The sequence below is a fragment of the Didymosphaeria variabile genome, assembly GCF_027946475.1.
Source record: "Didymosphaeria variabile strain IMI 356815 chromosome Unknown scaffold_8, whole genome shotgun sequence".
In the NCBI taxonomy this organism is placed as follows: Eukaryota; Fungi; Ascomycota; class Dothideomycetes; order Pleosporales; family Didymosphaeriaceae; genus Didymosphaeria; species Didymosphaeria variabile.
The window spans coordinates 3,186,189-3,204,895 of NW_026611627.1; the positions used below are offsets into that span (position 1 = coordinate 3,186,189).

The 18,707-nt window shown below is 49.9% G+C and overlaps 7 protein-coding genes across 7 annotated transcripts; 4 read left to right on the forward strand and 3 right to left on the reverse strand.

Annotated features, from left to right (window-relative positions):
• Window positions 1-945: 945 nt before the first annotated feature.
• On the forward strand, window positions 946-3,042 carry N0V89_011282 (uncharacterized protein; the record flags this gene model as incomplete). The annotated part of the gene is made up of 1 exon (XM_056220014.1): window positions 946-3,042. One exon carries the CDS (start codon window positions 946-948, stop codon window positions 3,040-3,042), a length of 2,097 nt encoding a protein of 698 aa, XP_056067141.1.
• Window positions 3,043-5,936: 2,894 nt separating this feature from the next.
• Window positions 5,937-7,024, reverse strand: N0V89_011283 (uncharacterized protein; the record flags this gene model as incomplete). Its single annotated transcript, XM_056220015.1, has 2 exons — window positions 5,937-6,958; window positions 7,018-7,024. The coding sequence occupies 2 exons, from the start codon at window positions 7,022-7,024 to the stop codon at window positions 5,937-5,939; spliced, it is 1,029 nt and encodes a 342-aa protein (XP_056067142.1).
• Window positions 7,025-7,722: 698 nt separating this feature from the next.
• Window positions 7,723-8,075, reverse strand: N0V89_011284 (uncharacterized protein; the record flags this gene model as incomplete). The annotated part of the gene is made up of 2 exons (XM_056220016.1): window positions 7,723-7,913; window positions 8,069-8,075. The coding sequence occupies 2 exons, from the start codon at window positions 8,073-8,075 to the stop codon at window positions 7,723-7,725; spliced, it is 198 nt and encodes a 65-aa protein (XP_056067143.1).
• A 2,546-nt stretch (window positions 8,076-10,621) lies between these two features.
• N0V89_011285 (uncharacterized protein) lies at window positions 10,622-11,194 on the forward strand (the record flags this gene model as incomplete). The annotated part of the gene is made up of 2 exons (XM_056220017.1): window positions 10,622-10,628; window positions 10,731-11,194. The coding sequence occupies 2 exons, from the start codon at window positions 10,622-10,624 to the stop codon at window positions 11,192-11,194; spliced, it is 471 nt and encodes a 156-aa protein (XP_056067144.1).
• A 621-nt stretch (window positions 11,195-11,815) lies between these two features.
• N0V89_011286 (uncharacterized protein) lies at window positions 11,816-12,896 on the forward strand (the record flags this gene model as incomplete). The annotated part of the gene is made up of 3 exons (XM_056220018.1): window positions 11,816-11,824; window positions 12,070-12,077; window positions 12,173-12,896. The coding sequence occupies 3 exons, from the start codon at window positions 11,816-11,818 to the stop codon at window positions 12,894-12,896; spliced, it is 741 nt and encodes a 246-aa protein (XP_056067145.1).
• A 1,134-nt stretch (window positions 12,897-14,030) lies between these two features.
• Window positions 14,031-15,276, forward strand: N0V89_011287 (uncharacterized protein; the record flags this gene model as incomplete). The annotated part of the gene is made up of 2 exons (XM_056220019.1): window positions 14,031-14,038; window positions 14,502-15,276. The coding sequence occupies 2 exons, from the start codon at window positions 14,031-14,033 to the stop codon at window positions 15,274-15,276; spliced, it is 783 nt and encodes a 260-aa protein (XP_056067146.1).
• Window positions 15,277-16,769: 1,493 nt separating this feature from the next.
• On the reverse strand, window positions 16,770-18,518 carry N0V89_011288 (uncharacterized protein; the record flags this gene model as incomplete). The annotated part of the gene is made up of 2 exons (XM_056220020.1): window positions 16,770-18,273; window positions 18,325-18,518. The coding sequence occupies 2 exons, from the start codon at window positions 18,516-18,518 to the stop codon at window positions 16,770-16,772; spliced, it is 1,698 nt and encodes a 565-aa protein (XP_056067147.1).
• Window positions 18,519-18,707: the final 189 nt, after the last annotated feature.

Genomic DNA, 18,707 nt, shown 5'->3' on the forward strand with positions numbered 1-18,707 from the left:
CGTATCGACCAGTGTGCTAATGTTCGCTTGTGCACAAACAATCCAGCCCTTTGCCGGGGTACTATTGCGATCGACCATTACTGGAGCGTCGACCATTCTCGTCGAGGACATGGCCCCGGCTATCCTTTGCGCATCGGCAATCCCCACTTCGGGTGCCCCACATTCCCGAATGTACCAAAAGCCAATTTTCCATCACTCCTCTCTTTACATCACTCAATCCTCGCGTGAGCTGCGCCCACATTATCCATCGGAGGTTGGCTGGCATGTCCTCGCTCCCGATCACTGCAGCGCCCGCCCAGAGGGGCCGTGCCCGCGACGGATTGTTCCAGTGTGGAACATGCTTGCAGTCATACTCCCGACTCGACCACCTTGCGCGTCACGTTCGGTCTCGTATGTGAGCTTTGTTAATTCCACAGGATCCGTACAACTCACGTGCTAACCGAGCATCGCAGACACGCAGGAGAAGCCATATCATTGTGAAACATGCAACAAGCAGTTTAACAGAGTGTAGGGAATTCCTCTATTCACTATGCTGCTCCTGCTGATCTAAATGATAGCGACTTACTGAGAAGACATGCTTTGCTCCACACTACGGCCACAAATCACGCATCGACGAAGCGCCGCCGGACTGATGCCAATTCTTCCACACCACCCCGCGTCTCCAAGGCTTGTGAGGCATGTGCAGAGCACCATTTGAAATGCGAAGACGAAAAACCTTGCAGACGGTGTATTAGGAAGAACGTAGCTTGCGTAGTTGCTCCCAAGCTATTTATTGACGCCGACAACGAACTGGCTCCTCAATTCGTAGAACCATCGCTGCAAGCGGAGCCTGATACAGGCGGGCAAGGCCAGCCAGCGCTGCGAACGCCAACCAACGAAGGACCTCTTCCGCCAGATCTGACATCGTATAGTGAGAAGGATGCTTTAAGTTCAGTCTCGTCCGAGATGACTCGAACCCAGCAGCCTGCTGCTGAGCGAGATAGGCGCGATCACATCAACAGGAATACGCCGCAACCGCGGCATGGGTTAGGTCATTTGCCTGGAGTCGTGGACCTACTCCCGAGTGGGTCATTTGCTGCAGAGCTCCCAAGCGGCACACTTACCCCCAGTGGGCTACTCGGCTTTGGCTTTGAGACAGACCTCGATCTTAGCGCTATTGATCTTAACTTTCTAGACACGTACAATACCCAAGTCCCATTCGAATATGAAAACTTGGTGGGCCAAATTCCAGCTCAGGGTGCTGATACCACTGATCAAAACTCTGGAAAACATGGCGACGACGGTGGCTCAAATTCCTTGAGTAAACACCTTCCGCAGTCCATTTGGCGCTTTGTTCCAGTTCCTGGGATCCATGCTTATACTGATCAGGCCAATCTTTCCGTACCCACGCAGGAACAGATCGTCGGGAGCCCGGAGAGCTTTGCGGATGTCAGCAGACGAGCAACAAGCGAAAAACTAGACTCTCCAACCCGCGACAAAATTTTTACAATTGTTCTTAGTCAAGTCAAATCACCTATTCTGCCAGCTGTATCCGCATTCCCATCGGTAGAGCTACTAGACAAGCTCATACAATTCTTCCTCGCAGGCCCTATCCCAACAGGCGGCTCATGGATCCACACCAGCAGCTTCCGACCAAAGAGAGCTCGACCAGAACTACTTCTTGCTATAGCGGCTGCTGGAGCGGTGCTCACCCCTGACCGATCCTTGCGAAAGCTGGGATTCGCAATTGAAGAGGTCGTTCGCAACCACCTACCTGTCGCGTTCGAATCGGATAATACGCTAATCCGCGACCTTGAGATGTTGCAAGCGTATATGCTACATCTGGGTATTGGGCTCTGGAGTGGTAACAGCCGTAAAATGGAAATTGCCGAAAGCTTCCAGCTGCCCCTCTTGACGATGCTTCGGCGTGGCGGCCGCCTCAAGCGATCAAGCTATCCCATTCTGACTGTTGCCGCTGACGACAAAGACCTTGTGCTAGACAACAAGTGGCGAGCCTGGGTAGAGCAGGAGTCGTTCAAAAGGTTAGCTTACCGCCTTTTGAGTCATGAGGCTCAGGCCTCCATGTCACTTCTTGTTGGCCCCTTAATATCCTATTCAGAGCTTGAACTTCCCTTGCCTGAACCGCAAGACCTTTGGTCAGCTACTTCCGCGCAAGAGTGGAAGATACTGTACCGGGCTAAATATGAAAACGATTCGACAAGGATACCTTCCCTGGCCGAATGCGTCGCCAATCCAGAGCTCCTGCAATCCAACGAGGCAGTAATTGATCTCGAACTCTCATGCGCAGCCTTCTTGTATGCTCTGTGGGGCATGGTGTGGGAATACCGGAAGTTGAGTCTATTGTGCTATGGCAAGAAGACCTTGTGGGACAGCAACTTGATGTTGATGACTCGCTATCAGGAACTAGCCAAGATATTTGACTATTACCGTTTAAGGCACGCAACTGAGAGCACGCTGCTCCTTGAGTCGAACCTGATGCATCTACACATGTCACTAGAAGAGGTGCAGCTGTTTTGTGGGCTTGAGGGTCAGGAAGAGTCACGTCGCGTACACCCATCAATTAAGGAGTGGGCGAGTAGCAAGACATCAAGATTGGCTGTGTGGCATGCTGGCCAACTTTTACGCGCTACAAGAGGACTCCCTCCCATGCATTTGCGGGATTTCTACGCAATCATTCTCTTTCATGCTAGCTTGGCTTTCTGGGCTTACACACTTGCCTCGCGTATGCTCTTCCAGGACTCCAATTCACGAATGGCTGCTGGGAGTATTAGTCTCGTCGTGCCGCCACAGCAGGCCGTATGGCTTGATGATGAAGAAACGGCAGCAACATACCGTTACATCTCTTTCAACCACGGCATGCCTACTCTGCATGGATCGCGAGCAGATATGGCACCAATACAACTAGACGATGCCCCAGGCATCATGACGACCATGATTGAAACCATGAAGCGGGGCGATGGCGAACCCTTCAGGCCAAATTCCCCTCTTGTGGAGAATTTACTCAGTGTCATGGAGCGATTACGGGACACGAAAATTGGATAGAATGGAATAGCAATGTGATTTATATTGATGCAATGTGCAACATAATATCTGTCAAACTCCTAGTGATGCTCCCATTCCATGTTTCATAGGAAGACAGATCTAAGCTTAGAGTTTTGAAAAGTAAAAGTTCGTCTTGATGTTTCTCAGAGGACCGAAACAGACCATGTGCATCACGACTTTATTCTAAACCCAAAATGCACACCATAATAAGCTAATAGACCGACGCTTAACAGAGCCGGGATGCCAAACATGCCCATTCCAGTGTAGATGCCTTGTTCGAAGTAACCAAGCTGCCCTCCAGTAGAGCGCTTCTTCTTCGGACTCAGCGGAGCCGAAATACCCTTTAAAGCCTTCAAAACAACATTCGCGTTGTTGTCTCGTAGACTCTGGTGTACAAACTCGGATTTTGTAGACGGAGTGCTGTATTCGGCATGTGGAGCTGACAGGAGCGAGGCGGGATATCGGAGAGAGCGATCAACTAACGAGAATCGTGGGGTGGCAGGACCAACTGTTGACGTCAGTACGGCTTCTCTTCTCACCGTTTTTTCTTTGGCTTCATTTGTAAACTAACCGAGGAATTCGAGCGGAAGCTCGTTCACAAATGATATTTGCGACCGCAAAAACTGGCTCACATATTTGGCCGATGTCGGTGCTGCAAAGATATACGATGCTAACAAGCTCTCCGTCCTAGATGCTGTCAGGGAAGATCTCTATGACTTGGTATACAGTACATACCGATTCGCGAGATTGATAGAATCGTCGAGTGACCGCACGCCAAGCACGGCCAGGTTAGCGCTACTTATCTTGCTACCTAAGATTTCTGCATTTCTGCTCTTCACTTCAAACACCGATCCTTTGCTGTTCGATGTGACGAATTCAATCTCGCCATTCTTCTGGCCGTATTCCAGCAGGGTTTCCACTCTTCTAACTCGCTCGGAGTCCATTGGTCCGACCCTCTGTAGATTCGCCGTAAACTTGGCCGTCTCCTCGACCAGAACAACTAAAAACGCCTTCTTCACGAACTCGTTAACTAACACGAGGTCCGGCGCGTAGGGTGAGTTACCCCCGAAACTAAATCGCGCCGCGACGAGCGTGGCTGCCGCCTTTGCAAGATTTGCAGTGCGGTCAACTATGGCGACAACTCGCGACTGCGGCAGTGAAATGAGAGGCGGGAATATGTGCAGTGGTGGCGGTTGCTCGTCAGCTGTGGAACAGCCGTCTTGGAGTACGCGGATGTGGTTCGGACCGAGATCTTCATCAGAGGCATGGCTGGCCACGAACTCGACAATGTTTGGGTCCAGTGCTACCTTGAGAAGTTTACGGAGCAGGCGAGGCACTTCCTTTGTTGTGTTTTTGAACTTCGAATTGCACGTTTCAGCGAGGTGCGGATTTGTGGGAGTAAAAAATACTGACTTCAATTACAACACAATTTCCCGCTGTAATGGCGGCGCTCAACGCGACCATGACCGAGTAGAAGAGAGTGTAGTTCGTCGGAACAAGATAAACAATGCCAATTCCGTCGCGACGCTCTGTGGCATCTTCGCCCCGCGCAAGTGCATACTCGCGGCGCGATGAATCAATTTCGTCGAGTGTGTTGTAGTAATCTTTGATGGCCTGCAGGGTCAAGATGAATTCCAGGGCCGCGTCAGCATCGCTGTGTCCGCTATCCTTCCTGATGGCTTTTCCAATTGCTTCTACATCCTCGACAAGAGCTTTGTGCAAATTCTCCAACATGGTCTGCCGATAGATAATGTTTTGGAGACGTCCGTCGACGGCTGCTTCGCGGACGGCTTGTAGAGAGCGTGACATGATGTTATTAGCCGACTGGATTCAATGTATGGTCAACTTCGCGTCTTCCGTCGCTTTTGCAGTATACATTATTTTGGCGTGTCGAAGCTGTGGCGATGATCAGATGTTTTCCGATGTAGTAGATACGGAGCTTGGATTGTCAGTGGTCTGCGTGGGCCGCGACCGTGTGCTCCGGGAAGGCGGTGCCCCACATTCCCGACACCTTCCGTGCCGCCAAACGCTTACTCACGGCTGCATATTCTTTAGCTTTACGGAGCCTTTGTCCAGCACTGCTATCTTCGTCTTTTGTATCACAATCATGTCTTCTACTATTATTGTCACGTCAGTCTCCGGTCCAGTGTCCGCGGAAGCGGCCCAGCTGCGCAACTGGAGTCATCTTACGGACTATGAGCTCCATCATTCGAACACGCCCTCTCAGTCTATGGGTGCATCCCAAGCAAACATCAGACTTCTCAGTCCCCAAATTCAGCAATCTGAGCCATCTATACTTCATCATGTGCTGCAAAATTCTCCAGATTGGCTTAATAACCACCGCCGTATTCCGCCCTATCGGCCGGTAAATAGGAATCTAGACCAAAGTGAGAGGAGGGTATACATGAGTACTGGCGAGAGAGTGTTTTTGACGGTCATGTTTACCGGAGTGCAGACCAACGCGGTGAGTGACCGCGTGTCTTTTAGGAAATAGTTTTCCGCTTATCCGATCCCGTTGAGCACCATTGCGAAAGACCTTGCTAATAGGGCTTGCTATTACAGAACTTGAACTGGGCATGGAACGCTACATTTGGCAAAGTACTTAGCGACGAGTGGTTCAGATATAAAATTGGGGGTGAATGGTAGCTGACTAGCTCAGTGCTTATTTCTTCTATTCTAGGAAGGGTCGATGAGAACAAAAAACTAGGTTACTTCATTTTATTATTCCATCCAAGTCTCCGAACAATTATGGTTTTGGTGGTATAATGGGCAATGTGACATAGTTCTGTAATGTTGGACCGAAATGGATGTGATTCATTCCATCAAACTTGTCCTTGGACCTGTAACATGTCTGTCAAAATGCTGCCATTTCCAGAACTATCTAAGAGGATAACTCACCTGTCACGTGGGCTTGTGTGGACGAAGACACCAGATCCTTGTGTATCCCCAGAGGCGATTTCAAAGACAATTTTCCCCCCAGCTTCCACTACAACATTTGTCGGCCAGATTTCCACATCTACCGCATACAACTCTCCGACAATAACGGGTTGTACATCATTACTAGTGTAGTGTCGGTAAGGCAGCCATGGCCGGTGTTTCCAGTGGGCGGGGTCCGTTTTTCTCAGGCTGACTCGCAGCCACCCCTTGGTTAGAGGAACTGGATCGCCGGCGGTGCCGGTGTAGTGAATTTCTCTGCCTAACGGCGAAATATGCCTAAGGGTGACGAAGAGGTCGATATCAGAAGGCACATTTTCGCTGGTTGCGTACGGACTAACACTGACGGTCAAATGTGCAACGGCGTGGCCCGTAATCTCAGTTTGAGCTTCAAACGGCGCGGTCTCGAAGCCCAGAAGCTGTGGCTCCTCGATTGTGCCGAGCGCTCTATATGAAAGCTTACACTGTTTTTCGGTGGATAAACTCCGTGCCAGCTTTCCCTCTGGCGTGAGGTGGAAGTTGGTGTATTGCGTGCGTGCGATTGGCCATTCATTCTCGGTTCGGCGGGAATATTGTTGCTCTACTTCCGCATCACCTTTGCGCAGGACAAGGTCAATAGGAGGAAGCTTTCCCTTGACGCTCCAGCCTTCGCGATCTTCGCCTTTTAGAAAGGCGTCCAGGAAGCTCCTTTGAATCTTGACCTCTTGTGTGTAGTAGAAAGGCAAATCATGTCTTCCAGTAATAAAGCGTAAGTACTTTAGGTCAGATCCCGCCCACGTCCATCCCTCGACATTTCCGCGCAAATGTAAACATATACCTCCCCAATTAGCCACGCTTAACAAGGGCACCTGAATATCTCCAAGATGGTACTCTCTTGAGCTGTAGTAGGTTTCGTCGCGGAATCTATTGTTTTCGTTATCAATGGTCTGGTCACGTCGATTCGCTGCTAGCTCCTCTGTCGAGAGATCACCTTCAATAGTATCTGGACCCCTGCCAAACCCGAAGGTACAAAGTCAGTGTATGTCTCACAGAAGTGGGGACGGTACATTGCCTAGTGTCTTAGCTAAGCGAGGGAAAGATTCTTTTCTTATAAAGTAGATCAAGATAGTCTTTCGCTTAGCAGAAAGAAGACATCCACTTTGTACCCGGGAGACTTGCCAGTTGCGTGCAGCTCGTCCCCTAAGGCCGTACTGGTTCGTGATAACTTGTCTATCCCACCAGAACTTAATGAATCCGTTTGACAGGATGCCACCCTGTCGGCAGCGGTCACGATAGTAGTCTGACATGCCTTCCCAAGGTACTATTGCAGCCAATCCTTTCGGTTGTCTGGCAGCGACTCGCCATTGACTGCCTGCGTAATAACTACAGGAGTATATTAGCAAGGTCCTCATCTTGGCACAACGGGACCGCACACCTTATTCCGAGCAGGCCGACTTTTCCATTAGACCACGATTGCTCGGCAGCCCATTCAATGACATCAAAGAAGGCTTCACTTGTGCCTCGGGACATGGTGTCTAGAAGTCCAGGAGATTGTCCAAGTCCTCTTTCGTCGGCGCGCACTACTGCATAGCCATGCATGGTCCAGAATGCAGGATCTGGAGTTTCCCATGCTGAGTGAGGCCCCCGCTGTTCGGGATTGACTTCAGAAAATGACTTGGGGTGGAATCTGGACGCCTATTAGTTGCTCTGTCGGTTACTTGGGATATAAAAAGTAGGAAGTGCATGATTAAAATGAAAAAGCTCGATTTACGTCTCATATGGAATGTCCTTCCCGTACGGGCCGTAAGTGACAATGACTGGCCACGTCACCTGCTGTGGTCCGTCCGCCTTCGGTCTGTAAACGTTGGCTCGGATAACCCCGACGCCAGATTTGAGAGGCACTGAGACGTTCTGCTCGAGGAAGTATAGGTATGACGTCTCGTCAACGGTGAGGATGTCTCTGATCTGGTTCGGCATGGTTCTAGATCTCTAAAACGAAGTTTTGAAGTTAATCACGGCTTGCAATGAATACAGACACTTTCCTGCTTTTGCTGTTCAGAAGATAGAAGCTTCGGTGTACCTGCTGCAGTTTAACAGTCTTTACTAATCGAACCCGGCATTTCTGGCGGCTGCTACACCACATGTGTAACCCGATCATGGCTGCAATCAATAAGCCGACTAACCCCACCAACCCCACCAAGAGAGCGCTCTCCCAATGCTTGCCATTTTTGGTTTAACATCGGGACCACCCAACCTTCGGATGGTTGTAAACGCTAATGCAAGGAACGCACTGATGCAATCTAACGTGCCCAATAAAGGCTAGAAATTAGCGTGGAACTATTCCGCCGTGATTCTGCAGCCACGAAGATAGGAATCGCTTAGCAGCGAGCAGACCGGAATACTTCCCGTCAAAGCGCTGCTAATACGCCTAGTCAGCTCACGTAATAGATCCACATAAACCTTGATGTTGAATTGGGCGAACTGATGTAGAGCTCCAATTTCCTGTGCCATATAAGTTTGTAACGCTTCCGCTCGCTCTTAGAGAAGATCTGCGGCCTTTAGAAAGATCCGGCGCCGCTCTTCAGTTCGAGAATTCGACCACGTAGCAAAGGCGCGATGAGCAGCCTCAACTGCAGCTATGGCATCTTTCTTCGACGCCCATTAGCTCTCCCAAAGTGATCTGCCTGTGCCTGGAGAGATGCCAATAACATCTGTTGATGTTTGGATCTCTTCTCCATCAATGATAAGGGGTATAGGAATTGTTGTGTGGTCGTTTGTTGCGCCCATAGTAAGAGTTTAAATCTGGAACAAAGGGCTTTTTGATAATGCAAGCGATTTAATTTTATGGGTTACTGTCATAATTGCCGTGTTCCTAAAGGCGTGGTGCATCCGAGCTGGGACCGGGCCACAGCGGTCCAAGGGTGGAGCCAAGCAGTTAGGTGAAACGGCCCCCCCGTATGCTTTATTTCTGCGGAACTGAAGTCTTGTGTTTGGCATATTGTATCTCCCTCTGAAGTAGGAGAGAAGCCGCAGCTCTTCCCCATATCGTAATAGCACATTATAGTGCGTGTCCTCGATTGAGTATGCATGAACGTATGCGGGGAAGCTCTTTGGCTTTGAAGCAGAGCACTCTCGAAGTGCAATGGTCATCTTGGAAAGCGATAACGGATGTGTTGAATATACCTAAGAGTGTAACTTCAATAGTGACGTGCGCCTCAATTTACTTGATAATATATGAATGATCTGGTAGTTCGTAATCAGAGCCACGTTCATGAAGTTCAATACCACTACCACTACACAATATGTGCCCTCCTGAACTCTTGATAATCGCTTCAGGACTTGAATTTGCCTTAGACTTGCTGAGTATATTCCCGCGATAGCCGCCGAAAGCGACCATCTTATAGTGAAAATCCGGCATCGATAACAGCGTTTGTGCCAGTGACGGATTTGGATAAGGCCAGGAATTTGACCAGCTGAGCAACGTCCTATGAGGTCGTGAGTGGTATTCATCCATACGGAGGGGTTTAAAAAGGTACCTCTGGTGTAGCAAACCGTTTCAATGCATTGCTCTCTTGCACCAACTTCAATTTGTCTTCTGGGAATTGACGACCCCAGTCCTGCCACCATTAGCTGCCGTCTCGACAACAAGGGTAAACATACCGTGAGCACCACACCTGGAGCGACTGAATTCACCCTAATCTTTGGTGCTGAGATAAGCGCAAGGCTCCGTGAGAGATGAATGAGAGCAGCTTTCGTTACAGAATATGGCTAAATTGCAACGTCAGTATGATTCTGGTAAGTTGAACTTTGTATCATGTTCTCTTCCAACTTACTAGCGAACTTCCACTTGGTATAACTCCAGCTATGCTTGCTGTGGCGATGAATGCACCCTCGCTTCTCTCAAGGTGCTCTCTGCATGCCTGGAAGAGGAAAAAGTGACTTTTGACATTCATATTAAAGCAGCGATCCCAATCCGACTCATCGTCGGCATCTTCGAGATTTTGAAAATCGGTCATTCTGGTCCATCCTGCATTCGAAATGACCACGTCCAAACGCCCCATCTGTTGAACAGTCTCGGCCACCAATCGTCCAATGTCATTCCTACTACCCACATCCGCGTTAATCGCAGCGAATCGTTGTGTTGTGCATCCATTCGCTTCCTTACAAGCCTGTACTTCCTCTTCCAGTTGTTGAACAAGGGCATTCGCGCGGGACAAGCCCGAATGGAAATTGATAACAACAGACATGTGCGCTTCTAATGCGAGACATCTTGCGATTGCTGCACCAAGACCGTTAGACCCAGCCGTGATGAGTGCAACCTTGGTTACAGCCGCCGTCATTGTAGATACTGTATGTTTGGATGCACAGTTGTCGCGGTATTCCTCGATAAGAAGTCAAGGTTGGATTCCCTGCGCGAGAAATGGACTGAGTTGTTGTCCGGTCATGCCCTAGAAGGGAGATCGGGCCCACATCAGACCGACCCGATCCTCACGGAAGACCGTATCCAGGATAAACCCAGAAACAGATGTTCAAGTTAGGGCCGCTCAGCCGCCCAGCTGCTCGAATAAAACCACAAAATACTTCTCTTCCCTTCGTGACGTTCAGTCAAAATCAGCTTCGAGAAGAGCAACCTACGCCAACAAAAAAAACCAAAAACAAAATCAACATGTCTCGTCAAACCGTACAGCTCTCTGACAATGGGCTCCGACCAATCTCTCGTTTCATCACCAATCACGACTCGGAAGGCAACACGAACTTTTCAAACGATTTGTCAGACGTATTACAATGGCAGCAACTAGCGAATGGTGCCCGCTTCGGTCTAGCATACGCAACGGAACAGTATCCGGTCAACCTCACCGCTAACACGGACCTCGAAATCTACAAGAAGAATCTCATCAATCTTCCAGGCATCACAATTCCTGGAGGGACTGTATTGCGCGTGGTAGACATGAATCCGGGATCGATATCGCCAATGCATCGCACGATTAGCTTAGATTACGGTGTCGTCCTTGAGGGGGAAGTGGAGTTAATGTTGGACTCGGGTGAGACGAGGTTGCTAAAACGGGGCGATATTACAATCCAAAGGGCCACCAATCACGCTTGGAGGAACCCTAGCGACACCAAATGGGCTCGCATGTTGTATGTCCTTCAGGAGGCGCAGTCGTTACAGGTCGATGGCAAGTCTCTCCAAGAAGATTATGGTGGTGGAATGGACGATGTACGACCGTCCGGGAAATAAGAGATAATTCAACGCTCATCCCTGCGAAGGATTGAAAGGAGTGCACAAGATCGTCGTCCCTTATTTTTGAAGCATATAAGCCAATAACGAAGAAACCATTGCTTTGAACTTATGATTAACACATATTGACTTCTAAACTTCCGGTGAGACTTGTCAACCTCGGGATCTTTGCGGATTCGATGTTCTTGTTAGTCGAAGATTGCCTTTTCTCCTCTCACGGCGCTATTCGAGTCAATGTGATGGGTTCACTCGGTTTGTTGAGTTCAGTAAGTTTTGCGGCAATAACGGCGGTCTAAATTCCCGAATGCGGTGGATCGGAAATGCACTCTTGGAAGTGGGGCCGACATAGCGGCGTCACGCAAGTCAGGTTCTGAGTAGTACCATGAGAACCCTCATAATAGAACCATAGGTCAATATATTGAACTTATTAATTTGCACGCAATCCGATCCATTTGCTTGCAATATCTTCCATTTCAGGTACAACTATTGTATGACGCACCATATTCGTTGCCATGGCTCCACGATATCTGAAAATTGGCACAAAAGCAGCAAAATCATCAAGCGCTCCTGAACTTGATGTAGCTTCTATTGTGAAGGGGGTCATTGACGATATTCGGCAATATGGTGACAGTGCCGTTCGAAAATACTCGGAGAAGTTCGACAGATGGTCGCCGGAGTCGTTCAAGCTGTCAAAGGAACGGATTGATGCTGCAATAGCTGCAGTCCCGAAACAGACCATAGAAGATATCAAGCTGGTGCAGGCGAACGTTAGAAGATTTGCTCAGGCTCAAAGAGACTCTATTCGCGATTTTGAGATAGAGACCCAACCGGTAGGTGGGAACCGTGCTACTATTTAACTTTTCTGTATCTAACAGAATTTAGGGTGTCTTCCTAGGCCAAAAGAACAATCCCATTTCCGTTGTTGGGGCGTAAGTGTTATACTAACAGATTTATCAAACGGATATTGACTGGCCATAGGTATATTCCTGGTGGTCGCTATCCTCTTTTGGCTTCAGCACACATGACTATCCTCACCGCCAAAGTCGCCGGCGTTCAACATGTAATAGGAGCCACACCACCAATCGCTGGCCAAATACCAAATGCCACCGTCGCAACGATGCATCTTGCCGGTGTTGATGAAATATACATTCTTGGTGGTGTTCAAGCCGTTGCAGCCCTTGCCATTGGAACCGAGACGATCCGCAAGGTTGACTTTCTCGCTGGCCCTGGGAATGCTTTTGTGGCAGAAGGTAAGAGGCAGTTGTTCGGAGATATCGGCATCGACCTCTTTGCTGGGCCAACCGAAATTCTTATCATCACCGATGAAACGGCTGATCCTTTCACCGTTGCAACTGACATCCTGTCTCAAGCCGAACATGGTCCGGACTCACCTGCAGTCATCATAACGACTTCCGAGGAAGTAGGGATGAAGTCAATGGAGATTATTGATGAACTACTTAAGGAGTTGCCGACTGCGCAACTAGCGGGGGCATCATGGAAAGCGTTTGGAGAAGTGGTTGTAGTGAACTCGCTAGATGAGGCATGGAAACTGGGTGACGAATATGCGAGTGAGCATGTTCAAATCTTCACCAAAGATCCAAGAGAGGCGTTGGAGAAAATGACGGCGTATGGAGCCTTGTTCTTAGGCGAGAAGACGTGTGTGTCCTACGGTGACAAGGTATGTCCACTGCCACGTGGATGAATTCGATATTCTAACATCTGGTCCCAAGGTCATCGGTACAAATCATGTTCTTCCCACAGGAAAAGCGGCGAGGTATACTGGCGGACTATGGGTCGGCAAGTTTTTGCGCACGGTGACTTATCAGGAAATAAGAAATCCCGAAGCCAGCGGAGAACTGGGTCGTCTTTGTGGTAGGGCAGCAAGGGCAGAGAACTTTGAGGGCCATGCCCGCTCGGGTGACTTAAGAGCACGAAAGTATTTGCATGACAACTATAGCTGGATCAGCAATTATGAAGCTTCGGCCACGAAGCTAGCAAAGATCTAAGTATGTAGAATGTTTTCTAGATCTTACAGAGTGAATCGCCACCTTCCAGAATATGGAGCAGAATGTGATTGTGCACGGTCATCAAGTTCTATTCCCTTTACTTGTGGGGGCTTAATCTTGATGTATACTATACATGTATAATATTGTGTTAGAGCCCAACGTCATGCATACAGTGTACCGGAGGCGAAAGCTATTTTTTGAGCTATTGCGTAGAAAGTGTCGTTCTGCTATGAACTCAGTCCAGCGAGGCTAGTTCGCAAATGCGGGGCGCGACCAGTTTCTGTCACTGCTGGTTTGCTAGATTGGTACCACGATACAAGATTGAATATTAACATACTAATCTAGTCACAGTAAGCTGCCTGTAGGCTCGTACTCGATTCTCTAGAAGATTGATTGAATCGCGTTGAGAAGCCCCGCAGCAGTCGATGTGGTCCCGATATACCGCCCTCCACTTGCCCGGCCCGCATGTTCCCCGCTCCCCGGAACGAACCCTGCTACAGCAGGCGAGAATGCTAACTACCGCGGAAGCCACCGCGCGCCATACGCTATAGAGTGAATTCGAGACACCTATAAAATTGAATGCTGCCACGGTTGAACATGGTCCGCTAATTTGGGCTCATTCGCTGAAGAAGCTGCTTTAAAGAACGAGTGATTGCCGAGAGTGGCGATCAAGATGGCGAGCTCTATCGGAATGAACGGTACAAATGGCGAACACAAAGACCTCATTCTTAACAACGGGGCATTTTCAAAAACGCCATTAAAGGCATTGATAATAGGCGCCGGAATTGGCGGTCTGACGGCCGCAATTGCACTCCGAAAGCAGGGACACGATGTACATGTATGTGCCATCTTTCTAGCTCCTTCAACGCGTATGCTAAAAACGCAGGTATTTGAACAATCAGCATTCGCGAGTGAGACCGGTGCCGCTGTACACATAGCACCAAACGCAAACGGGGTGCTCAGGCGTCTAGGAATTGATGCGGAATCTTTCGGAGCGAATCCAATGGAGAGAGTATGTCGGTAGAGAAACACTTACAAGATCCTCGACTCTAAAATTCTTGTTACAGTTGACCGAGTATACCGCATCAGGGAACATACAACGGTCAATCGACCTACGGGAACCAAACAAGCAGTGGCAACACGTAAGTTGGTTCCTATGTGAAGACAGCACCCATGGAACTGAGTAATAACATCAAAGCTCAGCCATGGACTCTTGCTCACCGTATTGATCTACACAACAACCTAAAAATAGCGGCAACAGAACCAAATGGGAGCGGATCAGTCCAAATCCAAACGTCCAGCAAAGTCGTGTCCCTTGATTCCGCATCAGCTACTATTTCTCTCGAGAATGGAACCCAGATAATAGGCGACGTTGTTATTGGAGCAGACGGAGTGCACTCAATAGCTAGGAAACATACCCCAGGAGGCAACGTTAAACCGTTCGGCAGCGGCAAGAGCGCATTTCGATTTCTTGTCCCACGTCAGCTTGCCGCTGAAGACCACAAGACCGAGCAATTTAATCAGAACAACGGGGAGCTCATCATCTGGTACGGGGACGACCGTCGAGTTATTATGTATCCGACGTCCAATAACACCCTCCTGAATTTCATCTGTGTTCACCCGGAAGCAGAGAGTGCGGATGAATCGGGTGAAACTTGGGATCAGACTGGGAATCTTGCCAAGCTTCTCCAAGTGTATGCGTCCTTCGACCCTGCTGTCTTGACGTTGCTGGGCAAGGCGGATCCCCAAAGTATCAGGGTTTGGAAACTCCTGGACATGGAGGTTATTCCCAGCTGGACGAACGAACGTTTGGCGCTCTTGGGGGATGCCGCTCATCCATTCTTGCCACACCAAGGTCAGGGCGCAGGGGTTGCAATCGAAGATGCTGCAGCACTATCAGTGGTTCTTCCGCTAGGTACAAAGCCAGACGAGATTGCAGAGAGGCTGAAACTTTACGAAGAGATTCGAATGGAGAGAGCGAATAAAATCCAGGAATTTTCTCGCCTCGCCGGCAAAGATTTGGTGGAGGAGGCAAAGATCGACAGTAAGTGTGCAGTCCTTCAGATAATCTCGTAAAATGACTCACTGCTTTAGTGTATGGGTTTACAAACTACAACTTCGGACATGACGAATTCGACAATGCCACGCAACGATTTCGAGAGTGGCAGTGGAAACGCACACCGAACCTCTACTGGCGGATGCCGATCGCTTTCGGTCCAATGCCTGGTCCCCGTCAAACGCATTCCGGCGTGGTCCGAGACGGCAATAATTCAACGTTCACAACCGCGTCTATCAAATTCAGCACTTCGCGGACTCTCCTGCAAAACCTCTTCCCACCTGGCCGGCGTGGCTGGCGATTTAAAAGTCCTGGTACTGTCGCATTCGCGTCATTTTCGCAAACGACACTGAACAAGATGGAGTGGCTTGGGGGTTCCGGATACAGCCATTTCGGACTCTACGTACATGGGGTAGAATACGTCAAGAAGGATGGAAGTGTTGTTAGCGGTTCCTATCTTCCCATCCTTTTTGAATCCTTGACAGACCCCATTGTCTCCGGACGAGAAGAACTCGGGATGCCAAAATTGTACACATCGATCGACATCTACCGCCGTTCCAAGTCTTACCGCGTCCGCACCGGCTGGGAGGGTGCAGTTTGGGGAGATTTTCTCCTTTCGGACCTTACTGAGGTCGATGTTGCATCTGAAACTGGAGCCATCAGTGGTGAGGCCGATGCAGGCATTTTGGCATACAGATATATCCCGAAGGTCGGTGCTCACAACAAAGGCGTGGCCGCTGACGAGCATGTCACCTGGGACCCGTTTAGGGAAGCAATAACCACCCCGAGACCGATGAAAATCTATAAAGCGGGCAAGGCAGACTTAAAGATAGACCCTCTGGATTGGGAACAGTTACCAACACTACATCATGTTATCTCAAGACTATCTGAGCTACCAGTTTATGAAGTTTTAGGTGCAAAGATTGTTGAAGGGGTTGGAGTTCCTGATGTTTCTACAGCAAGGCCAATCGAGTAGTTAGATTAGTTATTCTAGTGTCCTAAGTATAGTCCCTATACCTTTTCTTATTAGCTAGGGACATTGAGAGCCTCCTCTGGCGCGAGCGCCTATACTCCTGCATGTAACACCACTCTACACTCTAAAACCTTTCGCCACGCAGGGTTACTTGGTGAGGAGGGAGTAAGGGCGTGGGTGGAGTGGAGGGTTGCGACGTGGCCGAGAAGACGGGGGTTGGGAGGGGAGATGCTTCGGCCTTTTGGGGGTGGAGGGGGTGGCGTGGGGGTTCATGAGGCGCTGGGAATATATCAGGGGAGAAGGGGAGGTGTGCTATCATGGGTTTGGGACTGGCCGACCAGGGGGTGGCAGGAGGTTGAGGGCTAGGCTTAGGGGGGTGATGCTGTAGGTTATATTTTTGGAGAATGGATAGAGAGTGAGGTGGACTACGCTTGGATACGTCATCCTATGTTTATAATCTAGATGTGACGATTTGTCTTGTATTGATCTTGTATACCCAAGTATAACTCCCTACGCCATCATGGGCAAATACGGAAATCATTAGTGCGCGACCTCTCCAGCTACGATCGTGCGCTGGCACTCCGCGAGAATGGCAGCTTGCCTCGCGACGTCAGCCATCTTCCCAATTACACGTTTGTTGCCGTCCACGAAGCCATACAACGCATACGGTATATCCACCTCGTTGCAAAACTCCTGCACCAGCTTCTGCGTACGGCGCAGGTTGTGGCGCGGAATCCTAGGGTACAGGTGGTGAATAGCTTGGAACTGGAGGCCGCCGTGGAAGAAGTCGAGCCACTGCGGGCAGTCGACGTCCATGGTCGTTCGTAGCATCTTCTGGGGAAACGACTCCGTGACACCCATGTCCGTGGTGCTCATTGCGAAGTGAGAGAGCGTGATTTGCACGTGCAGAGGCGCGGTGATGGCGTGGCTGATCATGACGAACGCGAAGCGGGTCCAATTCCCGGGGATCGTTTTGTAGACTACGAAGTATCCGTACCAGGTCCAGAAGAAGATTTGACCCACGAGTTCGAAGTAGCGGAACCACCATGCCTGGCCTTTCTTGGGGCCTTGGTTGAGGAGGATGTATGTCCAGCCCAGTCTATAGAGGTTGAAACGCGCGACCATCATGATTGGATAGTATGTGAAGTGCTGATAGAGAACCATGAACTTGGCGATTGCGTCGTACTTCATGGAAAACTCATAGTAGCTGGATGTGAGATCCTCAAAGAACCGGTGGGTGATGGCGAAGAAGGGAAGGTATTCGATATCGGGATCGTGCTCGGGCGAGTTCGTTACGAGGTGGTGTACGTTGTGGTTTTGTTTCCACCAGCATGCGCTTAGACCACCGCAGTAGTTGGCGATGAACATAGCAAGGACAGAGTCGAAGTAATAGTTGTGTGTGACGCCCATGTGAGCAGAGTCGTGGACTACGAAGGCAAGCTGGTGCCACAAGAAGCCGATTGGGAAGGCTGCGGTGATGTACCACCCTGATCGCAAGCATAGAATGAACAGGGCGATGGCGATGGAATAGCGGATGCACTCCACGCCATATCCTGACCAGTAGTTGCAGCGATACAGGCCCTCAGCCTCTATGCGGTCTTGCAGCTGCCGGTATTTCCGAACGATATTATCCTGGCTCTCCGGGTCTAAGGAAGGGTACTTCGCTTTGTCAAAATCCAACTCTTTTTGCGTTCGCGCATCCAACACAGACATCTTAGTAGCTGCAATGGGCTCCAATTCTATCGATGACACGGACGAAGACGAAGGAGACCGTGGGACGGTGGTGGCATTGCGCTTGCGAAGGGACGAAGCGGGCGGGTCTGCTGGTTCAAACACCGGGCTTTGCGCTGCCGAAGAGGAGGAGCTGACAGACTCCTGCTCAGAAGAACATGATTCCGCATATTCCGCCTCGGATAGTTTGTTCAGTTCTTCCCTTGTTCTGAACTTTCCTCCCTGAATTGGCGGCACAAAGTTGAGCCATCGTCCCTCGATACGGCCAATTTGGTAGCGATTGGTGAGTTCGAGCGTCTGCGCAGAGTGGAAGCTGAATTGCAATGTCAGCGATAGCTATGCTGTGATTTGGGTACGAAGATACCGGTGAACTTCGTCGGTGGCATCACGGCCAACCATGTGCCTGATGGACTTGTCACCGCCTGGGTGATATGGCAGCCATGCATCGACCTTCAACACCTTATTGTCCACGATCACAATATTGCGTCCTTCGGCGATGAGGCCTTCGATATCGCGGCGGCTCAGCACCTTCGTTTTGCGCTGCGCTTGGGCGGCCATGTTTGCTTGGACCGTGGAAATTCGAGGAGGTTGTGTGCGCACTGCGCAGAGGAGGAGAAGGCTCTGGTTTAGAAGGAGCAAAGTAGGAAGAGGATCAGCTCATCGCTTGTACCTATCAGGAGAGGGTTGCGAATCCATCTGGATTTGTGGAGTCAAGCGGAAGGCGGTGTTCCAGGTCATCCCACTCGC